This window comes from Thalassophryne amazonica, chromosome 3 (assembly GCF_902500255.1).
Source record: "Thalassophryne amazonica chromosome 3, fThaAma1.1, whole genome shotgun sequence".
NCBI lineage: Eukaryota > Metazoa > Chordata > Actinopteri > Batrachoidiformes > Batrachoididae > Thalassophryne > Thalassophryne amazonica.
Genome location: NC_047105.1, coordinates 75,355,016 through 75,379,623, shown reverse-complemented (window position 1 = coordinate 75,379,623; position 24,608 = coordinate 75,355,016). Strand labels below are relative to the sequence as shown.

The following is a 24,608-nucleotide window of genomic DNA, read 5'->3' as shown; positions in this document are numbered from 1 at the left end:
TGATAAATGTGTTGTTTGAACCAATGATTGAGTGCAAGATTTCTTTAAAGATATGAATACACAATGCAATGTTTTGAATGTTGGACAGCCTGTGATACAAATGGTGACCGTTTTGAGTTTTGTAAATAAATAAATGGTAAATGGACTGCATTTATATAACACTTTTCCCTCTGCATCAGACGCTCAATGCCCTTTACAAATAATGCCTCACATTCACCCCGATGTGAGGGTGCTGCCATACAAGGTGCTCACTACACACCAGGAGCAATAGGGGATTAAAGACCTTGCCCAAGGGCCCTTAGTGATTTTCCAGTCAGACTGGGATTGGATCCAAGGATCTTCCAGTCTAAAGCCCAATGCCTTAACCACTAGACCATCACCTCCCCCAAGTTTTGTATCTAGAGTTGTGAAAAATGACATCATGGTTCTGACACTAGTGTCAAAGCGATTGCCAAAAACTGTAACACAATATCATTTAAAAAGCATTAACATACTGGCACATGAAATTTAAATGAAACAATAAAATTAACACCAACAGAAGCTTAAGCACAACCTTCACCCTAATCATAATTTTTGAAATTTTCTGCATATCACAGGGCAATTTGTAGTGGGTATACGGAAGTTCTGGGCTTTCTTAGTGTTTATACGGCGTATCGCTGCATGTCACGTAGGCTACACCACTATATAACACTGGTGCTGATAATCATATACATGTAGATACATGCATGCTTGCTTGAATTGCCTGATAAATTATAAAAACAAATGTTTGAATAAGTGTTTCCTCTCACCATCAAAACAACAGAAGTTAGAGATGCAGGCTTGTGACCAGAGAATACTTGGTTTGATTCCCTGTCAGACAGGAAACTCACAAGGTCTTTCATGCTAAAGTTGGTCCTGATGCCCATGTGAGCACCTTGCATGGCAGCACACTGATGTGTGTGTAACTGTAAAAGGTTTCGAGCATCTGCACCTTATGGAAAAGCACGACAGAAATGCTGTCCATTTACCGTTTACCACCCGGCCACCACAACTTCCACCAGGTCTCCACCAGTTCCCTTCTCACCTGTCAGTTTGCGTCACGTAAAATAAAATAATCAAACAGCAAAGAATGTAATTCCAGGACTACAGGTGGTGTAAAGCTGGAACAGGCACACTGGAACACAGGCAACAATCTTCCCACTTCTGTGGTGCAGTGTGGAAAAATCAGGAGACTTCTGAGGTCAGACTTCCCTTCTTTTGGGAATAGCAATCACAGTGACTTTTTATTAGCTCTAACAAGGAGGCTATTATATTTCTGCCACAGTTTGTTTGCTTTTCTACTGTATTTCTTAGAAGATTTGCTCAAAATTGTTCTCAGCCCATTTGTGTGCAATTTACCAGAAACATTTTGTTATAAGGCAGAACTGTTAAATTGGTTAATCCAAACAGCCACAGAAAATAAAATAATGAAAATCAAAATGTTAGTGTAATTGTGTGGATCCCTCTGGGTGTCCACAAAATTACCTCCAATATCCTTAATGAGCCACTGTAATTTCCTATTTTAGTGTGATTTTATGGAACACGCCTTTTGCACAATAATGCATTTTGGACCGATTCCTCAGTAATTCCTTTTATCTACATTCATTTGTAGACCTGCAGGATACAAATATGAGAATTTATTCCAGATTATATGTTGTGCTCTTGCTTTTTGTCAGTACACAGATCCATGGAAAGCATAAACCAGCAACAATGGGTTTTATTTTATTTTCTCAGGATGTGGATTATTTGATGGAATTTCTGTCTTGAGAAAAATAATGGATCTGCAACATCAGCAATGACAGTCTGGACATCTGGGCAGTTCATCTGTAATATATAATCGTCTGTAATATAGCTCTTACACACACACACACACACACACACACACACACACACACACACACACACACACACACACACACACACACACACCAACACACCACACACACACACACAGTTGTGCTCATACGTTTACATACCCTGGCAGAATTTTAGATTTTTTTTTTTTTGGCCATTTGAATGATAACATAAAACTTTTTTCCACTCATGGTGGTTGTGTGAAGCCATTTATTGTCAAACAACTGTGTTTACTCTTTTTAAATCATAATGACAATAGAAACTAACCAAATGACCCTGAACAAAAGTTTACATACCCTGGTGATGTTGGCCTGATAACATGTACACAGTTGACACAGTTTTCAATGGCTGCTAATGTTAACCATCCTCACCTGTGATCTGTTTGCCTGTAATCAGTGTGTGTATAAAAGGTCAGTGACTTTCTGGGCTCCTGACAGACCCTTGCATCTTTCATCCAATGTTGCACTGACATTTCTGGTTTCTGAGTCATAGGGAAAGCAATAAAATTGTTAAAGGATCTGCAGGAAAAGGTAACTGAAATATATAAAATAGGAAAGGGATATAAAAAGATAGCCAAGGACCTAAGAATGCCAGTCAGCAGTGTTCAAACTCTAATCAAGAAGAGGAAAATGATGGAAACCAAACCACAGTCAGGTAGACCAACTGAAATTTCAGCAACAACTGCCAGGAAAATTGTTCGGGATGCAAAGAAAAACCCACAAATAACTTCAGCTGAAATACAGGACTCTCTGAAACAAAGTGGTGTGGCTGTTTCAAGGTGCACAATAAGGAGGCACTTGAAGAAAATGGGCTGCATGGTTGAGTCGCCAGAAGAAAGCCATTACTACACAAATGCCACAAAGTATCCCACTTACAATATGCCAAACAGCACAGAGAACAAAGTAATTTGGAGTGATGAGACCAAAATGGATCTTTTTGGCCACAACGATAAAAGTTATACTTGGAGAGGAGTCAACAAGGTCTATGATGAAAGGTACACCCTTCCTACTGTGAAGCACGGAGGTGGATCATTGATGTTTTGGGATGTTTGAGCTACAAAGGCACAGGAAACTTGGTTAAAATTGATGGCAGGATGAATGCAGCATGTTATCAGAAAATACTGGAGGAAGAGTTGCACTCATCAGCCCTGAAGCTGCGCATGGGATGTACTTGGTCGTTTCAACATGACAACAATCCAAAACACAAGGCCAAGTGGACCTGTCATTGGCTACAGCAGCATTTTCATCAACAACAACTGGTGTACTAACATTAAAGTCATCTCAAGCCACTGTTCTGAGGACATAGAATTTTTAACAGTCAAGTGCCGTTTTCAGCCGTCACTATAACAGCTGTGTATTTGCCACCCAGCACGAACACAAAGGACGCACTCTACATTGTATCAGTCTGTGAGCTCGATGCAGGACTCAAATCTGGATGCTGCCAACATAATCGCGGGCGATTTCAATCAAGCCAAATTGAAAACAGTACTCCCTCATTATCACAAACGTGGATTTTGCAACAAGGGGAGAAAACATTCTTGACCAGGTGTATACTAATGTTAAGCAGGCATACAGAGCTGTTCCCCACCCGCACCTGGGAAACTCAGATCACAAAGTTATTCATCATGCTGCTAGTCTGCACTCTGCTCTTTTACCACATTGCACCTATGTTGTTGTACTCAGTACTATTGCACTCCAGTAACACACCTCAACTGACTACATTCTGAAACACTGTGACAGTCTTGGAAATGTATGCTCACTGTTGTCTATATGTTGTGTTGATTGTTGTTCTGTTACTGATATTTATTTGCACTTTATGTACTAGTGATGTCTCATGTCCAGTTTATATTTAGTTGTATGTCTAATTTAGCCTCTGTTACTGTAGATTTGGAGTTTGGGGAAACGGAATTTCAGTCTTCTCTGTAATGTACTGCTGCATGGCTTGATTGACAATAAAGTTCACTTTGACTATGACTTTGACTTTGATAAAGTGAAGGTTCTGGAGTGGCCATCTCAGTCTCCTGACCTCAATATCATTGAGTCACTCTGGGGAGATCCCAAATGTGCAGTTCAAGCAAGACAGCCCAGAAATGTAGAGGAACTGGAGGCTTTTTTGCCAAGAAGAATGGGCAGCTTTACCATCAGAGGAAATAAAGGGCCTCATCCACAACTACCACAAAAGACACCAAGCTATCATTGATGTTAAAAAGGGCAATACACGGTATTAAGAACAGGGGTATGCAAACTTTGCAATCATAATGACAGCTTCTGTTGTCATTATGATTTAAAAACAGTAAACACAGTTGTTTGACAATGAATGGCTTCATCCAACCACTAACCATGAGTGACAAAAAAGGTTTTGTGTTATCATGTGCAGAAGGTTCCTGGTTCAAATATATATATTAAACAATTTGGATGGGTGATATGAGGCATTAAACTCCTATGAAAAAGTGCTGCTTCACAATTTTCTGTCTTAAATGTATAATTTTTTGGTGCAAATAACCAAATTATAGAGTTAAATGAGACAAAGCAAAGTACAAGGTTTTCTGTTGATATGAACAAGTCTTTATTATAAAACACGAATTGGACTTTGAGGGTCTATTACAAACCACTTTGTCATGGATCAAAGGTACAGCACTGGGTTTTTTAAATGTCTGATCCATCTGTATTGCACTGAGTACAAAGAGTTTTATGAGATTACACCTGACTCTCAGGAATAACTGCATAAATTAGGTTGATACAGGGTGGGTGGGGATTGTTGTGGTGGTCACATTATTGGGATTAAAAATTGTTTTTACTTGAAAAATGTCTATTAGGATCAACAATTTACAATTTAATGGTTTGACATTTTAAAAAATGGGCCATAGCTTCAGTAATCATCATTAGACAATCAAGTAAAACTGGTCTGTCCTCCCTTTGCCCACATCTCAGAGGTAACATGTTTCCATAGTGAGTTTTCTGCATATTTTTTATTTCCTCAGGGAGAATCTCAAATTGACTGTAAATTAAAGGCAGTGTTTGTGTTGCAGATTGAAAATACTTGTTCTATTAAATCCAAAATCCCCAGCCAGTTCTGGAGCACTTCAATGCGCAAAGCCTCATACAGTGGTCACTCTCATAACCACCTCGTGGTTGTTGCCATGGAGGTTGTTGGGTCGTAACTGGCTGAGGATATGTAAAATGGTGTAGCCACAGTAGTGGCTCAGAATAGTCCTAACATGTTGACTTGTCCTCTGTCCGCTGTGTGTGACACCCGCAGGGTGTGAAGGGCTCCTCTCTGCACGAGCAGCCCCCTTACTGCTGGAACTGACAGCTTCTCCCAAGTCTTTCGCTTTTTCATAGTTCAACACTTTCCACTGCTGGTTCACAGCCTGCCAGCGCTTAAAGATCCGGTAAACAGACGATCCCTCGTGAATGATAAGGCCTAAACATGAAGGGCAAAGTGTGAGAGACAGGAAACAAGGTTAAAACTATTGTATGCAGGATTTAGTGCCATCTAGTGGTGAGGTTGCAGATCACATTATACCATTACTGATCACTTATTGATAAACCCCACAACTGTGGGATTTATCAATATGTTTTTTTCTAAACTGTATTCAGGAAAGAAGTAAATTAACAAATGGCTAACAACATTAACCTTAAATGAAAAAAAAAAATCTAAGTGGTTTTGTGTGGCGTTTAGGGCCATCAAACAACAAGCAAGCACAACAAAAATGGAAAGACACAAGATACAAATATGCCACTGCAAACACCATATAGTGTGTTTCTTTAATTTACAAAACAATTTGTTCTAGCTTAAAATAAAGGGGACAATTTATTTGCATAAAGGTCAACTAGATGGTGATACAATGACTCAAACATCAAAAATGTGCCCTTGTGTTATTGTGTTAATTCTATGAACTCCTTGCTCTTTACTATTATGATTATTATTATTGGTTGCAGTAGTAGTGCTTTCATTCCTTCTAATGTCTAGATTAGTAGACGTGCACTCACACGACACTAAAATAGTTGCCAAACCTACAGACTGAGGTTGAGTCTGATGGGAGTTTTTTGTGCTAATGTTGGTGTCTGGAATGTACAGTTCAATGAAAGAACAGTTCACTCAGATTTCCACTTGAATAAAAAAAAAAGAAAAAAAGAAAAAATCAATGGCCTGTTTAGGATTCATGAATAAGACATCGGGTTTGTTATTTTTTCAGTCGATACAAAGAAATGGAAAGAAAAAAACCTGCTGATTATGATGATCCTAAAATATGAACACAATATTCATATAAGGCATATTAGGGTTTTCTTCCCCAACCTATGGTCCAAGCCCCCCTTAGGGGGGCACCAAAGAGCATGTGCGGGGAAAGGGAGATTGTTCACAGACTAGCCCCTCCCTCCTTAGCTGACCTACTTAAACCCTACGTACCAGCCCGGGCTCTGCATACTCAGGGTGCAGGACTACTTAATGTCCCTAGGGCGAATAAAAAGTCTGCAGGTCATAGAGCTTTCTCTTATCGTGCCCCTGTTCTGTGGAATGAGCTCCCTGCATCAATAAAACAGTCAGATTCTGTAGAGACTTTCAATCCAGACTTAAGGCACACTTATTTTTCTCTTTCGTATGGCTAGCATACTGGCATAGTATGTTACTATGCTTTTTACCCTTTTAAATTCATTTTACTAGGAAACGGAATGTACAGCGGCCTCAACTTTATCTAAAGTCTGGATCTTTTAGTGAAGCTTAGGGCTAGTGGCCGGCGATCACCTTAGTATTTCTTTTGTTTTTCTTGTTGCTTAATGCTGACAAATTATACTGTATTTGTTGTCTTTCGATGCCTGATTCTGTTTTTTTTTCTCTCTGTATGAGGTGTGGCTCCATCCCTGTGGAGGGGTATCAAACAGGCCAAGGGCTCCTATAAAAAGAAAATAGAGGGATACCTGATGGACAATAACCCGCATCAGATGTGGAGGGGCATCCAGGCCCTTACCAACTACAAAGGCCACCCCCCTCCAACATCTTCCAGCATCAGCAGCACACTGGCAGGGGAGCTAAACAGCTTCTTTGTCTGGTTCAAGACCACTACCACACACCTGCAGTCACTGCCTCACCCTGGTTCCAGCACCTCAACTCTCTCTCTCTCCTCAAGCATGAGGTGAGGAAAAACCTAAGAGCAGTGAACTCCAGGAAAGCTGCTGGCCCTGACGGTATCCCAGGGCGGTGATTAAAGTATGTGCAGACCAACTAGCAGGGATCCTCACAGAACTCTTCAACCTCTCCCTGACACATGCCAAGTGGTGGGCACAGTTAACCAAAAAGTTAGCCTTGATAACAGATAATCAGATAACTGAAAAGTTATATTTTATAAAGCTAAACGATAAACCACCCAAAAATTTATTGGAAGCTGCAGCTAACCGATAACTTCCAGTATTGTTTCCGGTACACTTGCAACTACAAACAAGCTGATTTTGAGTTTTAACACCACGATCGCTTCTGGTAGCATCAATGGCGACCACAGACCTAAACAATGAGTCAGCACTTCTGTCATTGAGCGTCCTGCCCACTGCTGGAAGCTCCTGTTTACTACATAAATTGCAGCAGTGAAGCAATTGAGAGGAGCAGCAAAGCTCAACTCTACTCAACAGTAGTGTCGCTGTGAGGCGGAGGTCTTGGAAAATAAAGTAGTGCTGACCTATGGTTTTGATTTATAAATAAAATTAATACTGATAGAATAACTCAATGTCAATTCTGTCATTTGTACAAAGTTAAAATATAACATATATCTTTTATTTTAAAATAATGCACTAATTCGGAAGTTTTGTAACAAACACAGACAGATGCCAAAGGGATTACGTAAAATGTGCCTCCGCTAACACTGATTGGTTGACTCATTCATTCATGTAAAAACCAACACATTAATGTGAGGTGTGTGTGTTGGTCTTTACATATAAAAGTGCTTTTGTAAAATATGCCTTTTTTATTGGTTAAAAAAGCTATTTGCAAAAAGCCAAAAAGTCAAGTTGTGAACTGATTTGACAACCGTCTGATATAACCGGGGTCATAATAAATAGAACACTGCCATCTACTGGCGTCCAGACGCTCATACTGCCATGAACACTACTGGCCAGTAGATGGCAGTAGAGTCCATGAAAACTTGCCAAAACAAAATTCCAGATAATCCGTGTTTGCTATGTTTAAGATGCGTGGAATTTAATAAATGCAAACTGAATTTCAGACATTATATATATCACTCTGGAACAAAGACGACCGACAGTGTTTGGCATAAGCAGGACCTAAATACCAAACAGGAATCGACTGCAATGATTCCAATTGAAAATAACGGAGAAGCAACCAGGGCTTCTTCTGGTATTTTTACATAAAACAAACACAATAACAATGTCTATAAACCCAGAGAATATATTCACGAGAGTTTTAGGCACAATATACGAAGAGTTTAATGCAGTTGTCCATGTGGAGCCTGATCAGAGCGTCTCAAATGCATTTCTTCTGTCATGAATGTACTGGGAATACCCATAATGCACCTGGACACAGCATGTCCACACTAAAACCTTCAAAATGAGTGCATTACTTTAAAACTAAAACATATATCTGATATTCTTACATTATAAACATACAGACGTGATGTTAATTTAAATGACTTGTCTGAAATTAGTTTGGTTAAAATTTTAACCATAAGTTAAAACTGTATGCCTCTCAATGACTTGGGTGATATTGCCAGTGTAACAGTATGGGGTCAAAAGAAATGAGCGTTTTTCTTTTCTGTCACCAGTTTGCCTTTGCCTGCAGAGGATAGAGTGGTTTCTTTTGGAACCAGCTCTCTTCTGAAGATAGAATTGCACATCTACTACAAAACATTTAACAGGTAGGTACTCAACTGATTTTAGACTTAATAGATGTTTGTAACTGTTAAGATTTGTTCACCATGCCTGAAAAAATATGTTAGTGGTTTAAAAATTATTGGACCAAAACTTATCGGAAGATAAATGGTCCGATGATGGTTTTCAAAATTATCTGAAAAGTTAATGCGATAATGAAAACATTAGCTTTGATAATTAGCGGTTAGCAGATTAGCGGAACTGTGCCCACCACTGCACATGCCACCGTTCCCACGTCTGAAGGCCTCCACCATCGTCCCTATCCCCAAAAAACCTGCTATAGACAGCCTGAATGATTACAGACCCATTGCCCTGACGTCTATAATCATAAAGTGTCTGAAGCGATCATTTCCCAGCACATCAGAGACTGCCTCCCTCCCTCAACCCCCACCAGTTTGCTTAAAGGCAAACTGGTCTTCGGAGGATGCCAGCGCTAAGCCACCTGGAGAACAAGAAGAGCTATGTGAGGATGCTCTTCGTGGACTACAGCTCGCATTTTGACACCATTGTACCGACATTCTCATACACCAAAAGGCTGAAATTACAGATCCCCTCCCCACCTGTAACTGGATTAAAAACTTTCTGACAGGGTCGCGCCACAGTCTGTTGGACTTGGCCTCCACCATCCTCCACACTCACACTCAGCACTGGTTCCCTCAGACCATTATCCAGATGGTCACTGCGAACTTCATATGGGCCTGGACATGTGCTGGCGTGACCAGTGGGACCATGGCGTGGCCTGCAGGATTTTAGAACCATGATCCGTAGTGTGTTACTAATGTAGTCTTTGTGACTGTGGTCCCAGCTCTCGTCAGGTCATTGACCAGGTCCTCCCATGTAGTCCCACGAGGCAAGATGTTGCATGGAGCCCCAGACTGAGGAAGACTGACAGTCATCTTGTGTTTCTGTGCTACTATGTGTATATCTGATCATCTACCTGTGCTGTTCACATTGATGCTTCCCTGTTCGGCAGATAAACCACCTGCCCCCGAGTGCCTCCGGTACACGATTAACCCCTGGACTGCCACACAGTTTTCCGCTGTTTTTAATGATTCATTTTTGTGTACACTTGCTGGAGAATGTGGTCTCAGCGCTGATGAGATTTTGTCTGTTTTTAACTCCACATGCACAGATCAAGGCACTCTAAACCACACTCTCACACGCGCCACTAGCTTAGCTTACGGCAAGCTAAAAGTCGACGCTCTCGTTATGGCCAAACAACTTTCCAGTTTCTGTATATTCTGTGTTAGTACGCGCCTGCGGCCGACGTGCTTGATGAATTCCTGCGCATAAAGTAGTTCCCAGATAATTGTGATATATTCCGGTGAGATAATGAGTATATCTCATCTAAATCAATTCTAAAATTTACCAGTAATAAAAGTATAAAGATAACTGAAGTTTTAAGAGTGGCCGTAATAAATATCTAAGAAACATTTATGAGCAACTTCACCTGTTATTGCTCAAGCACCTTGTAAACACTGACAAGATTTTGATGCGGAAGAGTTCAGAAAGATAGGATTGGAATTGTTTGATTACAATTTACTGTTGGCAGTGAAAGACGTGGGTGTTAACTTCGTGTTAAAGTCAGAACAAGAAGCTGCACTGAAAGAGATCTATTGGGGAAGAGACACATTCTGTGTGTTGTCGCTCCAACGAGAGTGACACTCTTAGCAGGGTGGTGAAAGTAGTCCGGCGAGCTCAATCTGTGGGCGATCTATCCCACAATGCCAAAATAGCAGAGATGTCACTCCAACGAGAGCTGCACACTGAGCAGGGTGACTCTAAATCACTCTCACAGCCGTGGTTAAACGAGTCAACACGCACACTCACATGAGCATGTAGACGCGCTGAGAGAAAATGGGAAAAAGATCATTTCATTGTATCTCAACAAATTCTTCATGGCTGTATGTTTGTTTATCAGAAAGCTGTCAAAGCTGCCAAAGCAACCGATTTGTCTACTTTAGTCAGAAATAATGGCCATAAGCCTCATGTCCTCTTCAATGTTTTGAACTCTCTTATTAATCCCAGTGATGTCTCCCCTCTTGTGCCAATGCCTACACTTTGTAATAATTTTTTTTTTTAGTTTTTTAATCACAAAACTGTCTGCCCTTAGACCAGCTCATTTAGGTGTTAGGTCCATCAGATACTCCGATGTTTCTCTGTGCTCTGCTACCCTCGATCAATTCAAGCTTCTCCAAACTTTCTGACTTAATCATCTTTTATCATTGTGTCTTACAAATTGTTCTTTATCAATCAATCAATCAATCAATCAACTTTTTTCTTGTATAGCGCCAAATCACAACAAACAGTTGCCCCAAGGGCAACTGTTTAGACACCATTCCTCCTTGTCTCCTTTGAGAAGTTTTTGATTCAGTGGGAGCCACTATTTTGTTGCTGGTTAACACCAGCCTTAACACCGGCTGTGTGCTCCATTCTTGTACCTAGAATCTAGGTACTCTTCTTTTCCTTTTGTACATGTTGTCTCTCGGCGGTATCTTTCAAAAATACCAAATATCTTTCCATTGCTTTGCCGACTATGTCCAGAATTACCTGCCACTAAGGTCATTAAGCAATGACCAAATGCAGCTATTATTGGATTGTTTGAGTGAGGTTAAATCTTGGATGAGTGCTAATCTATTAAATCTTAATGAATCCAAGACAGAGGATATCCTGTTTGATGGAGCACTTCCACAGCTTGCTCTGCTGATGCCCCAGGTCCCCTGGGTTCCAACATTCATTCCTGTGTGAGGAACCTTGGAGTGATTTTTGACAGCCATTTTAAATTTGATAAGCAGATCAGTGCTGTTGTTAGAACAAGTTTCTTCCAACTCCGTCTCCTAGCCAAGTCCAAGCCATAGTTCTCCAGAACTGACCTTGAGAAGGTTATCAATGCCTTCGTCACAAGTAGACTAGATTATTGTAACTCTCTGTAACTTGGCTTGGATCAGACCTCTCGAAACTGCCTTCAGCTTATTTGGAACACTGCTGCTTGTCTTCTCCTGAGAAAAGAAAAAGTTTGTCCACATTACGTCAGTTTTGGCTAGTCTTCACTGGCTTCCGGTTTGTTACGTGTCGATTTTTAACTTCTTTTAATAGTTTTAAAAGCACTCAATGGCCGGCCCCAGTGTATCTTTCAGAGCTTCTTTTTCCTTACACCCCAACTAGAACCTTGAGGTCTTCTGACCAACTGTTGCTGCAGGTGCCTAAAACCAGATTAAAGACAAGAGGTGACAGAGCCTTTGCAACGGCTGCCCCAGGCTCTGGAATAGTCTCCCCTTTAATATTAGATCGTCCCTGTCCCTAGAGACTTTTAAATCCTCTTTAAAACCCAATTTCTTTTCTCTGGCTTTTCCTAAATGAGCGATTACATCTGTATTTCCTACTACTTTATACTCATTTTGCTTTGTCTTTTGTTTTATTGCCTGTTGTAATTTTACTGTTATTTTGAATTTATTTACTTACAATTGGGGCTAACTTAGTGCCAATTTTTAAAATTATGTACAGCACTTTTGTTGGCTACTGCTGTTTTAAACGTGCTTTAGAAATAAAGGTTAAGTTGAGTTCTTCCATTTTCTAATAATTACACCAACAGCTGTTGCCGTCTCACCAAGCTGCTTGCCTGTTGTCCTGTAGCCCATCCCAGCCTTGTGCAGGTCTACAATTTTGTCCCTGGTGTCCTTAGACAGCTCTTTGGTCTTGTTCATGGTGGACAGGTTGGAGTGTGATTGATTGAGTGTGTGAACAGGTGTCTTTTGTACAGGTAATGAGTTCAAATAGGTGCCATTAATACAGGTAAAAAGTGCAGAATAAGAGGGCTTCTTAAAGAAAAACTAACAGGTCTGAGAGAGCCAGAATTCTTGCTGGTTGGCAGTTGATCAAATACTTATTTCATGCAATAAAATGCAAATTAATTATTTAAAAATCATACAATGTGATTTTCTGATTATTTTTTTTTTTTGTAGATTCTGTCTCTCACAGTTGAAGTGTATGTTGTGAAAGTGTCGTGACACGGACCCACAACAGGGGGCGTAAATGAACGGACAATGGATAAGCCAAAAGTAACAATTTAATGTTGTGAATCACACAACGACGTACAGACAATAACAATATAGTGACTGTCAATCATACACCAGGTGAAGTGTGGGCAGGCTCGACGATAGAAGACGCCTGGCGAGAGAAGAGCCGGATCCACACAGCTTCCACTGCCAACGGAGCTGAAGAACGCCGGAGCCGCCAAGCCCTGCGCCCCAGGTGGCCGCTGTCTTCAGCAGTCAGACCCGGTACTGCTGGCAGAGAACAGAGACAGTCCTGATGAGTGTGAGGTCGCACACTCAGTAATCCCACAGTCTGTATTCAGTAAGGAGGGAGCACCTCCACCTCCAATCACGCACTCGTGCAGCTCCTGTCTAACTACTTATCTGGATGGGGTGTGAAGCGAAACCGTCGCTGATCACACCAAACGCCAATCCCACAGATAAGGACACACCACAGGAAAACGGCTGCAAAGAAGTTCAGATTATTACTCAATGTTTTGAGTCAGCAGAGAAAATTACCTGATTGGTAGTTGATTTCTCGGCGGGTAGGTGGACTTGCAGTCCGGCCTTTAAGGTGGTGGTGATGATGTGGATGAGTGACAGCTGATGCTGATGACGAGTAACAGCTGTCACTCCCGGTTGCTATGACACCCTCTCGTGCTTGAAGCCCGCACTTCAAGCAGGGCACCATCTGGTGGTGGTGGGCCAGCAGTACCTCCTCTTCAGCGGCCCACACAACAGGACCCCCCCCTCAACGGGCGCCTCCTGGCGCCCGACCAGGCTTGTCCGGGTGCCGCCGGTAGAAGTCGGCCAGGAGGGCCGGGTCCAGGATGAAGCTCCTCTTCACCCAGGAGCGTTCTTCGGGTCCATACCCCTCCCAGTCCACCAAATACTGGAACCCCCGACCCTTCCGACGGACGTCCAGGAGCCGGCGTACGGTCCAAGCCGGCTCCCCGTCGATGATCCGGGCAGGAGGCAGCGCCGGTCCGGGGGTACAGAGGGGTGAAACGTGGTGTGGTTTGATGCGTGACACATGGAAAACCGGGTGGATCCGCAGTGAAGCTGAAGCTGCCAGCTTCACTGCGGCTGGACTGAGGATCTTGAGTATGGGGAAAGGTCCAATGTATCTGTCCTTCAACTTCTGGGATTCCACTTGCAGGGGAATGTCCTTTGTGGAAAGCCAAACCTCCTGCCCAGGCTGATACGCAGGGGCCGGGGCACGCCGGCGGTCCACATGGTTCTTGGCCCTCGTCCGAGCTTTGAGCAGGGCAGAGCGGGCGGTACGCCACACCCGACGGCACCTTCTCAGATGGGCCTGGACCGAGGGCACCCCGACCTCTCCCTCCACTAGCGGGAACAATGGGGGCTGGTACCCCAAACACACTTCAAACGGGGAGAGGCCGGTGGCAGACGAGACTTGGCTGTTATGAGCGTACTCGATCCAGGCCAGATGGTCACTCCAGGCCGTCGGGTGCGCGGATGTCACGTAGCGGAGGGCCTGCTCCAGTTCCTGGTTAGTCCGCTCTGCCTGCCCATTCGTCTGGGGGTGGTACCCAGAGGAGAGACTGACGGTGGCCCCCAGTTCCCTGCAGAAACTCCTCCAGACCTGGGAGGAGAACTGAGGACCACGATCTGAGACAATGCCTGCTGGAATCCCATGCAGACGCACGACGTGGTGGACCAGGAGGTCTGCAGTCTCCTGGGCCGTCGGGAGCTTCCGGAGGGCCACGAAGTGGGCCGCCTTGGAGAACCGGTCCACTATCGTTAAGATGGTAGTGTTGCCCTGGGACGGTGGGAGGCCCGTGACAAAGTCCAGGCCGATATGAGACCAGGGGCGACGAGGCACAGGCAGAGGCTGGAGGAGGCCTTGGGCCTTGTGATGGTCGACTTTGCCCCTGGCACAGGTGGTGCAGGCCTGGACATACTCCCGGACGTCGGCTTCCATAGATGCCCACCAGAAGCGCTGCCGGACCACTGCCACGGTCCTTCGCACCCCTGGGTGACAGGAGAGCTTGGAACCGTGACAGAAGTCAAGGACCGCAGCCCTGGCCTCTGCTGGGACATACAGTTTGTCCTTCGGACCTGTCCCCGGGTCCGGGCTCCGTGTCAGGGCCTCCTGGACAGTCTTCTCCACGTCCCAGGTAAGGGTGGCCACGACAGTGGACTCAGGGATGATGGTTTCAGGGGGGTCTGACAGCTCGGTCTTGACCTCCTCTTCATGCACCCGGGACAGGGCGTCAGATCGTTGGTTCTTTGTCCCGGGGCGGTAGGTGATCCGGAAGTCAAAACGCCCGAAGAACAGCAACCAGCGGGCTTGCCTGGGGTTCAGACGCTTCGCGGTCCGGATGTACTCCAGGTTCCGATGGTCCGTGAAAACCGTAAATGGTACCGATGCTCCCTCCAACAGGTGTCTCCACTCCTCAAGAGCCTCCTTCACCGCAAGAAGTTCCCGATTGCCGACGTCATAGTTCCGTTCAGCTGGGGTCAACCTGCGGGAAAAGTAGGCACATGGATGGAGAACCTTGTCGGACTCCCCGCTCTGGGACAGCACGGCTCCTATCCCTGAGTCAGAGGCATCCACTTCAACAACAAACTGGCGCTTGGGATCGGGCTGCACCAGAACCGGTGCAGTCGAGAACCGGCGTTTCAACTCCCTAAACGCGGCTTCGCACCGATCTGACCAGGTGAAGGGGACTTTTGTGGAGGTCAGGGCTGTCAGAGGGCTAACTACCTGACTGTAGCCCTTGATGAACCTCCGGTAGAAATTTGCAAAACCGAGGAACTGTTGTAGTTTCCTACGGTTCGTTGGTTGGGGCCAATCTCTCACCGCCGCAACCTTGGCCGGATCAGGGGCGACGGAGTTGGAGGAGATTATGAACCCCAGGAAAGACAAAGAAGTGCGGTGGAACTCACACTTCTCGCCCTTCACAAACAGCCGGTTCTCCAACAACCGCTGTAGGACCTGACGTACATGCTTGACATGGGTCTCAGGATCCGGAGAAAAGATGAGTATATCGTCTAGATATACGAAGACAAACCGATGCAGGAAGTCCCGCAAGACGTCATTAACCAATGCTTGGAACGTCGCGGGCGCATTGGTGAGGCCGAACGGCATGACCAGGTACTCAAAGTGACCTAACGGGTGTTAAATGCCGTCTTCCACTCGTCTCCCTCCCGGATCCGAACCAGGTGATAAGCATTCCTAAGATCCAATTTCGTGAAAATTTGGGCTCCATGCAGGGGCGTGAACACTGAATCCAACAGAGGTAACGGGTATCGGTTGCGAACCGTGATCTCATTCAGCCCTCTGTAATCAATGCATGGACGGAGTCCGCCGTCCTTCTTGCCCACAAAAAAGAAACCAGCACCCATCGGGAAGGTGGAGTTCCGGATCAACCCGGCAGCTAACGAGTCCCGGATGTAGGTCTCCATTGATTCGCGTTCCGGACGTGAGAGGTTGTACAGCCTGCTGGAAGGGTACTCAGCGCCCGGTATCAAATCAATGGCACAATCGTACGGACGGTGCGGGGGCAGTGTGAGTGCCAGATCCTTGCTGAAGACGTCAGCAAGGTCATGGTACTCGGCTGGCACCGCCGCCAGATTGGGGGGGACTAAAACCTCCTCCTTAGCTGTCACACCGGGTGGAACCGAGGATCCTAAACACTCCCGGTGGCAGGTTTCGCTCCACTGAACCACAACCCCAGACGGCCAATCAATCCGGGGATTGTGTTTTAACACCCATGGAAAACCCAAAATTACTCGGGAGGTAGAAGGTGTTACATAAAACACAATCTCCTCCCTGTGATTCCCAGACACCACCAATGTCACTGGCTGTGTCTGGTGTGTGATTAGTGGAAGAAGGGTGCCATCTAGCGCCCGCACCGACAATGGTGACGGTAAGGCCACTAGAGGGAGCCCAACCTCCTTTGCCCATCTGCTATCCAGCAGATTCCCCTCCGACCCTGTGTCCACCAGTGCTGGGGCGTGAAGGGTTAGATCCCCACTCAGGATCGTGACTGGGATTCGTGCAGATCGTCGGGGTTTCCCCACGTGGGTGTTGTGACCCACCCTTAGCCCAGTCTCTAAGGACGAGTGCTGCTGTTTTGACCGTTTGGGGCATTCTCTCTGTGTGTGCTCGGTAGAGCTGCAGAGAAAACACTCCCCACGGATCAGCCTCCTTTGTCTCTGATCTGATCATTTTTTGGCCCTGCTCATTTCCATAGCAACGTCAGCAGGGGGAGCTGTTGTCACGTGGAGAGCCCTGGCAGTGGAGCGTGGGGAAGTTGGCTTCCTTTCGGACCCGGGAGGAAGAGGGACGGCTTGTGCCTGACCACGCCCCTCATCTCGCTCCCGTCGGTGTTCCGTTAATCGGTTGTCTAACCGTATAACCAGGTCGATAAGCCCGTCTAAATCCCGCGGCTCGTCCTTCGCCACCAGGTGCTCCTTAAGGACCAGAGACAGTCTGTTTACAAAGGCGGCGCGGAGCACAACAGCATTCCAGCCGGCTCGCGCTGCCGCGATGCGGAAGTCGACTGCATACTTCGCTGCGCTCCGACGCCCCTGCCGTATCGACAGCAGCACACTTGAAGCGGTCTCGCCTCTATGAGGGTGGTCGAACACCTGTCGGAACTCCCTCACAAACTCAGTATAAACCGTTAGAAGCCGTGAATTCTGCTCCCAAAGCGCCGTAGCCCAGGCGCGTGCCTCTCCTCGAAGCAAATTGATCACATAAGCCACCCGGCTGGCGTCTGCTGCGTACATGACGGGACGCTGTGAAAAGACGAGCGAGCACTGCATCAAGAAGTCCGCGCACGTCTCCACACAGCCTCCGTACGGCTCCGGAGGGCTTATGTATGCTTCAGGGGAAGGTGGGGGGGTTCGTTGAACGACCAGCGGAATGTCTGTTTCTGGCACTCGATCAGCAGGAGGAGGTGCTGCAGCAGCGCCCTGAGCACGCGCTTCCACCTGGGCGGTGAGAGCCTCCATCCTACGATTGAGAACACTGCTCTGCTCGGTAACTAAGTCCAACCGAGCGGTAAAGGCGGTTAAGATGTGCTGCAGCTCACCCAACACGCCTCCTGCTGGCGCCTGTGCACCTCGCTCTTCCATTGGCTGTTCAAGCGATGGTTGACGCCCCTCAGGATCCATGACACTGGCCAAGAAATCCTGTTGTGAAAGTGTCGTGACACGGACCCACAACAGGGGGCGTAAATGAACTGACAATGGATAAGCCAAAAGTAACAATTTAATGTTGTGAATCACACAACGACGTACAGACAATAACAATATAGTGACTGTCAATCATACACCAGGTGACGTGTGGGCAGGCTCGACGATAGAAGACGCCTGGCGAGAGAAGAGCCGGATCCACACAGCTTCCACTGCCAACGGAGCTGAAGAACACCGGAGCCGCCAAGCCCTGCGCCCCAGGTGGCCGCTGTCTTCAGCAGTCAGACCCGGTACTGCTGGCAGAGAACAGAGACAGTCCTGATGAGTGTGAGGTCGCACACTCAGTAATCCCACAGTCTGTATTCAGTAAGGAGGGAGCACCTCCACCTCCAATCACACACTCGTGCAGCTCCTGTCTAACCACTTATCTGGATGGGGTGTGAAGCGAAGCCGTCGCTGATCACACCAAACGCCAATCCCACAGATAAGGACACACCACAGGAAAACGGCTGCAAAGAAGTTCAGATTATTACTCAATGTTTTGAGTCAGCAGAGAAAATTACCTGATTGGTAGTTGATTTCTCGGCGGGGAGGTGGAGTTGCAGTCCGGCCTTTAAGGTGGTGGTGATGATGTGGATGAGTGACAGCTGATGCTGATGACGAGTAACAGCTGTCACTCCCGGTTGCTATGACACCCTCTCCTGCTTGAAGCCCGCACTTCAAGCAGGGCGCCATCTGGTGGTGGTGGGCCAGCAGTACCTCCTCTTCAGCGGCCCACACAACAGTGTAACTGCAATAAAAAATACAGACCTCTCCATTATTTGTAGGTGGGAAAACTTGCTAAATTTGACAGTGTATCTAATACTTATTTGTCTCACTGTATTTACACAAACGAAATGGAGTTTTGCAGCTACCAGCTTGTGATGTCACCACGCAAATGTTCATTAAAATGTCTTGTTCAGAGGTGTTATTAGCTTCCAAAACAGCATTTTCAGTTTTAGAAGTGTTTATTTCTTGCTAGCTTTTACATAATATATGAGAAACATGTATATTAACATGTACACAAAACGAAGAGGTTTTGGAGAGACCAGCCTCTAACATCACGGTGCAGCTCGACTCTGATTGGCTGTCGTTTTAGGTTTTATATTTTTAATTATTTTATATCAACGTGTAGAGATTTACTTTCGGTTTGAGTTTAAGGAAGATAATTTAAGAAATTTATATTTTTTTGTATTTTGTGTGTTTGAAATGGCTTAAACAAATTAAAATGTGTGAAATATCAAGTGTTCCAATACTTTTGGAGGGCACAGTACATGCATTTACAATGGTGGGTCTGACTTTTTAGACTTAATGCAACAATGAGCTGGGGTATGTGTGTCTTACCTATACATACTATGTCCATGAATCCGTACATGCCATAACATATCTGGAAGAGAAGGTCCTGGCGCTGCCACTTGGCTGAGGGACTGACAGAGGACCATGTCAACCAGGAGATACTGGCAATGAGGAACAAAGAACCCAGGATAATGGCTGCAATCTGCACCTTCTCAATGACAGTCAGAGAGATGGCCTGCCACTGGAGATACACAGAAAGAAAAATAGCCTGAAACACCGTATTATAGGCAGAAACTTTAAAAAGCTGGCTTGGATGTGTGTGATACCAGTGCAGTTTGTCCCATTACCTGACAAAATCTTTGCAAATCACTCTGTTACACAAAGAAATATACCTCTAAAGAGCACCGTGCATCCAGATGGCCTTGTTTCATTCCCACATATTTCCCAAATGGTTTGAGAACATAATCACTGTGCCCCACTGCTCTGACTTGTTGTGCACAATGTGTACGTTTGAAATTGAATTTGAGAATATACTTTACCTGGTAATGAATTTTATCATAGAGCCCCTTTCCCCCTTTTTTATGGCAAGTTACATTGCTGATATTTATTAGTTGTTTTTTCTAATTTGTTTTATAATCATATTTTTCTCACAAGTGAAGCAATGTGCTGCTGCACCGAGTTCAGTTTCATGCAAACCAGACATTTAAATAATAATATTGGTAATCTCTCTTGTCTTTTGGCTGTTCCTGTTTTTGTTCAGGGTCACCACAGCAGACCTGGAACGGATCTGCATGTTGATTTGAAGCATGTTTTGCACCAGACATGGATGCACATGAAGAATGTAGCAAAGGGGGCCTTGAACCAATGACTTTGTGTTTAAACTATTTATTACTTAAAGTGAAAAGTCACTCAGTATTTCATATACCTCTGTCAAGGTCCCTCATTACAATTTAATTTAAATTAAGCACAAAACAAATTGCAGTCCTTAGTCTACTTTATAAAGGTATTCTATTCTAATCACTCCTATTTGATCTTGATCGCTAACCTCTGATGCTGAATTCATCAATGTCTTTTGAACCTGTCCTCTTTTCAGCATGGCCCTGACTTTGATCCTGATTATTCACATTTGATCCGGATGACCTTTGATCCTGATTCCTTCTCTCTGCTAATCTTTGACGCCAACCTCTGATTCCGATTGCTGCTTCTTGATCCTAATCCTTATCGTTGAAAGTAATTGTTGGTCTTTTATCCTGATAATTTAATCAGCATTTCTGTTGTATGGCTGGGGGGGCCTGGCTGCTGGTTTGTTTGCCTTTTGTGTTTCCTCCCAGGTGGCATGCATTTGGGACTGAGTGGCTGTGTTGCTGAGGCTGTTAGGACTTCACCCTGATCACCTGCGACTCGTCAGGACTCACAGCTGAGGTGCATCTGGAGGGATTGGAGTATGTTGGCATTTAAGACTGAAGTGCACAGTGTGCATTTGCCAGAGACTCGACCTTGTGACCAGACGGGTGAGATCGTCGTCTTGGGAGCCATCTCATCAGCAGCGGACGCTGAGAATGTCCAGGTTTGATGCACAGTCTGTGAAAGAGGAGGGGGTGAGGTCTCACGCTCGTCAGCACACTTCCTGAGGTACGTTGGATTTTGTGACTAACAGTTATACAGTCAGTAAATGTGGTGTCCCTCACACCTTATTGTATTGAGCTGTATGTTAGTCATGTATCAGCTTCCACTGCGGTGGTGATTTGTGAACGGGATGTTCCATGCCTGCAGGTTGGAAGCTGATCAGTAATCAAGCCAGGAAGTGTTTGCTGTTTGTACACCTTTAAGTGTTCTGTGTGTAGAGTGTGGACTCACATAATGGTTCCTTCTTTCACAGACTCGGTTGTTGCGGCCACCTGGGGGGTGTCGGCGGGGTCCTTGGGTCCGAAACAGCTTCTGGCTCCGGACCATTAGCGCTGCTGGGAGCGCACCACGCCAGACCGCACCTTTTATTATTATTATGATCACTGTTATGTATTAAATTCAGTTAGCCTTTGTACCGTGCTCTGCTTATTTCATACTGGGTCCTTCAAACGCTGGTCGGTTCTCCGAGCTGCGTCCGACACATAACAATTTCTGAATTTTGATTCTGATGCTGATCTTTGATCCTAATACTGACCTTTAATCCTGCGTGTTGATCACAACTGATGCACTTTCCATGGTTTTCCATATGGCTTGTGCAGTGTGCACCCTTCATCTTCACCCAGTTCCCTTAAAACTGATCTACTAATTGTTGCACAATACTGTAGGCTCATTGATGCTGATTGTCACACTGTTATCTTGTTAATTGCTTTGAATGGTAAGTATTCCTGTTTAGGATCAAAGAAGCTTCATATACTTTTCTGTCAGATTTTTGGTCAGTGGTTTGATGTTATTCATTAAGAACCTGGTTACAACAAATTCATGTTAAGGCTGATTATGTCATCTGTCAGATTATTGCTTTATTGACCCACTTACTGTGGTTTAGTCAGCACTGAGCAATACACCTCCAAAACCATGTAACAACATTAATATGCACTCACTGGAGGGCTGCAAGCAATCACAGCTTTAACAAGCTGTTTCAAGCACAATCATGACTTGTTGTTGATGATGATGATGATGATGTTGCAATAAAGCAAGAAAAAGGAGATAGAAAAAGTGCAGGTCAACAACAGCAGTCTAATTTTTGCTGTAGAGAATATGAGTTATCAAAGTAAAGGTGCACGGAGGACACGAGCATGCCTTTGCTTCATGCAATAGCACGAATGTTATGATGATCCCACTCGCTGTGTTCCCAGCTGGACGCCATTCTTAGTTCTACCACCTGCCATGCGCTCTGTGCTGGATGCTGCATATATAAAATAATTATTTCGTGGCAGATTAATCATTTTTTTCTGCAAATTGGCCGTTGAAAATGGCTCTAATCACTTCCTGAATCACAGAGGAGGCTGCAGCCAGATCCGTTCACGCATACGCGCCTAACTACCTGCAGAAAGCATTTTGAGCCATTTAAAAAGGTAATTATTTGTCATGTTTACATTATCATGGCTTGATAAAGCAGTTGTGTGTTCTTTCCTTCTTGTGTGCAACTGTTAAAGTATGTTTATGAGAGATTTAACTTCTTGTTATAATCCTTCAGACGAGCTCTGATGCGATCTGCTGATGTCACCACTCACTCTGTTCACTTCTTGTTTACTCCACTTGACGAGCTGGACGTAGTGTTGGAAATTAGATCACGCCACAAAGCACGCCATTTGTGGCGTGAAAGATTTTTTGAACATTTCAAAATTCTCTGTGTGCAATAGCATGCACCGGCGCCCCTCTGGCATTCAGTCTGCACCCGTTAAAAAAGAGTTTACTCTCCACACATCCGTTGTGATGTGTTGTGAAGCAAAGGCATGCTCATGTCAGTGCACCTTAAGCTGAAGGTGCAGTGCATGGGTTCTTCAGACCAACAGAGCCCAGACGTTTTCCAGGCAGCGTTCTTCTATTGAACAAAACAGCGTTATATGAGATGTGGCAGGGCAACATTGTACAGCCTTTTTATATTTCTTTTGCATTTCATTTGATTATGTGTTGTAGAAGTGCAACTAAAGTGTGTGTGTGTTTAATTGTAGTCTTGTGCTGTCTTCTATATATGCTCACAAACTGCTTGAATGTACAATTAACCAACTGGAGCCTGACTGATACAACACGCACGCACACACACACACACATACACACATCTTCAACCGCATGCTCCAATTAAAGGTCACGGGGGACTGGAGCCTATCCCAGCAGTGATAAGGTGTGAGGCGGGGTACACCCTGGACAGGACACCAGTGTGTCGCAGGGCCACATATAGACAAACAAACAAACAAATTCACCCCCGCACACACACACACACCTACAGACAATTTAAAGATTCCAATCCACCTAACCTGCATGTCTTTGGATGTGAGAAGAAGCTGGAGCACCCGGAGGGAACCCACACAAACATGGAGAGAACATGCAAACTCCACTCAGAAAGGCCACAGGTGGGAATCGATCCCATGACCTTCTTGTTGTCAGGCAACAGTGCTAACCACTAAGCCACCGTACTGCCCACCGATACATCAGTTGGCCAGTAATATTGGCTGATATGAGCCTTTCATGAATATATCCGTATCAACATTGTTTTTGTCGATATGAAAACTTTTATTTTACTGAATATACAATGCACAAAAACACTTTAGCTGTTGGAAATGGTGTTGTTAAATAGCTTGTCTAGCAGAGGGTGCTCGCATGGCATTGTTTACAATGCTGTCAAGCATGGCTGGGGCCATCGTCACCCCTTGGTCACATTATCTACAAGAGACAAACGAAAAGTGACCAGTTGACATTTATTTTCAGTCTGAGTGGGCGTTTTACAGTGACAAGAATACTGCAGTATTATCTGCAGGCAACATAAAAATGTAGCCTGCAGATAATACACCTCTAATAAGCATAACAACCCCTGCTTTGAACACATTACACACACTAATTGCACACTCCAACCTTAAAAGAAAAAAATAAGCTCACCAAAACTGCGCCAGCATGCACAAAAGCAAAATTCCAGCTAAGACACACTGAGCAGTTGTTAATTTAGAAAGCAGTGCAGTCCATATGTCTCTGCACTTTGACAATTTCAGGAATTTGCATGTGAATATCCAGCCATAGTGGTCACTCATAGTGGATACAGAAGATTTTAAAGACACAACATTCACACACATCCTAGTGTCATAGCAACTTCCAGCATTATGCTTTGCTCTGTAGGTGCAGGTCCATTTTCTCACCACAAATCCTTTCACATCTCTCATTTGGTTTCACCTGGTGCACAGCGGTTTAAAAGGGAATAAAAGATGACACCCTGATTGGATGAACTTATATTTGGCACCAAAATTGCCCGTGACTAAAGGCAATGGGTCCTACATTGATGGTGTGGCGCAAATATATAACAGAAATGCTTTTGGGGAACATTCGGGGGGTGTATTTCCTATCAAAATGGCATGTAAACTGAACACAAAGCTGGGTCTAAAAGAGCTGGATTTATTGTCTTTATTAATCAAGAGCAGAGGAGGTGGATCAGGAAGGACATCTGGAGTAGAAAAAAAAAAGAAAAACCTGTGTCAAATCCCAATATGGATCCGTACTGGATCCACTGTGGTGAACCTGAACAACCAGCGGCAGCCAAATGACAGACAACAACGTTACTCGAGGACGTGTTGTCAATCAGAGTGTCACCTGTCTTTAGCATTTGTAATATACTACTTTTGCAGTGCTGCTACATTCGACAATGCACCCC

General features: G+C 44.8%; 1 protein-coding gene across 1 annotated transcript in view; it reads right to left on the bottom strand.

The window, feature by feature from the left end:
• Positions 1-4,492: 4,492 nt before the first annotated feature.
• Positions 4,493-24,608, bottom strand: part of LOC117507066 (E3 ubiquitin-protein ligase MARCH9-like) — a 33,078-nt gene continuing 12,962 nt past the window's right edge. Inside the window, exons 3-4 of the mRNA XM_034166821.1 lie at positions 19,334-19,526; positions 4,493-5,295 (exon numbers count right to left, since the gene is read on the bottom strand). Coding sequence (XP_034022712.1) covers positions 4,970-5,295; positions 19,334-19,526 — 519 coding nt within the window. The 3' untranslated portion in view covers positions 4,493-4,969. The remainder of the gene's footprint in view (positions 5,296-19,333; positions 19,527-24,608) is intronic.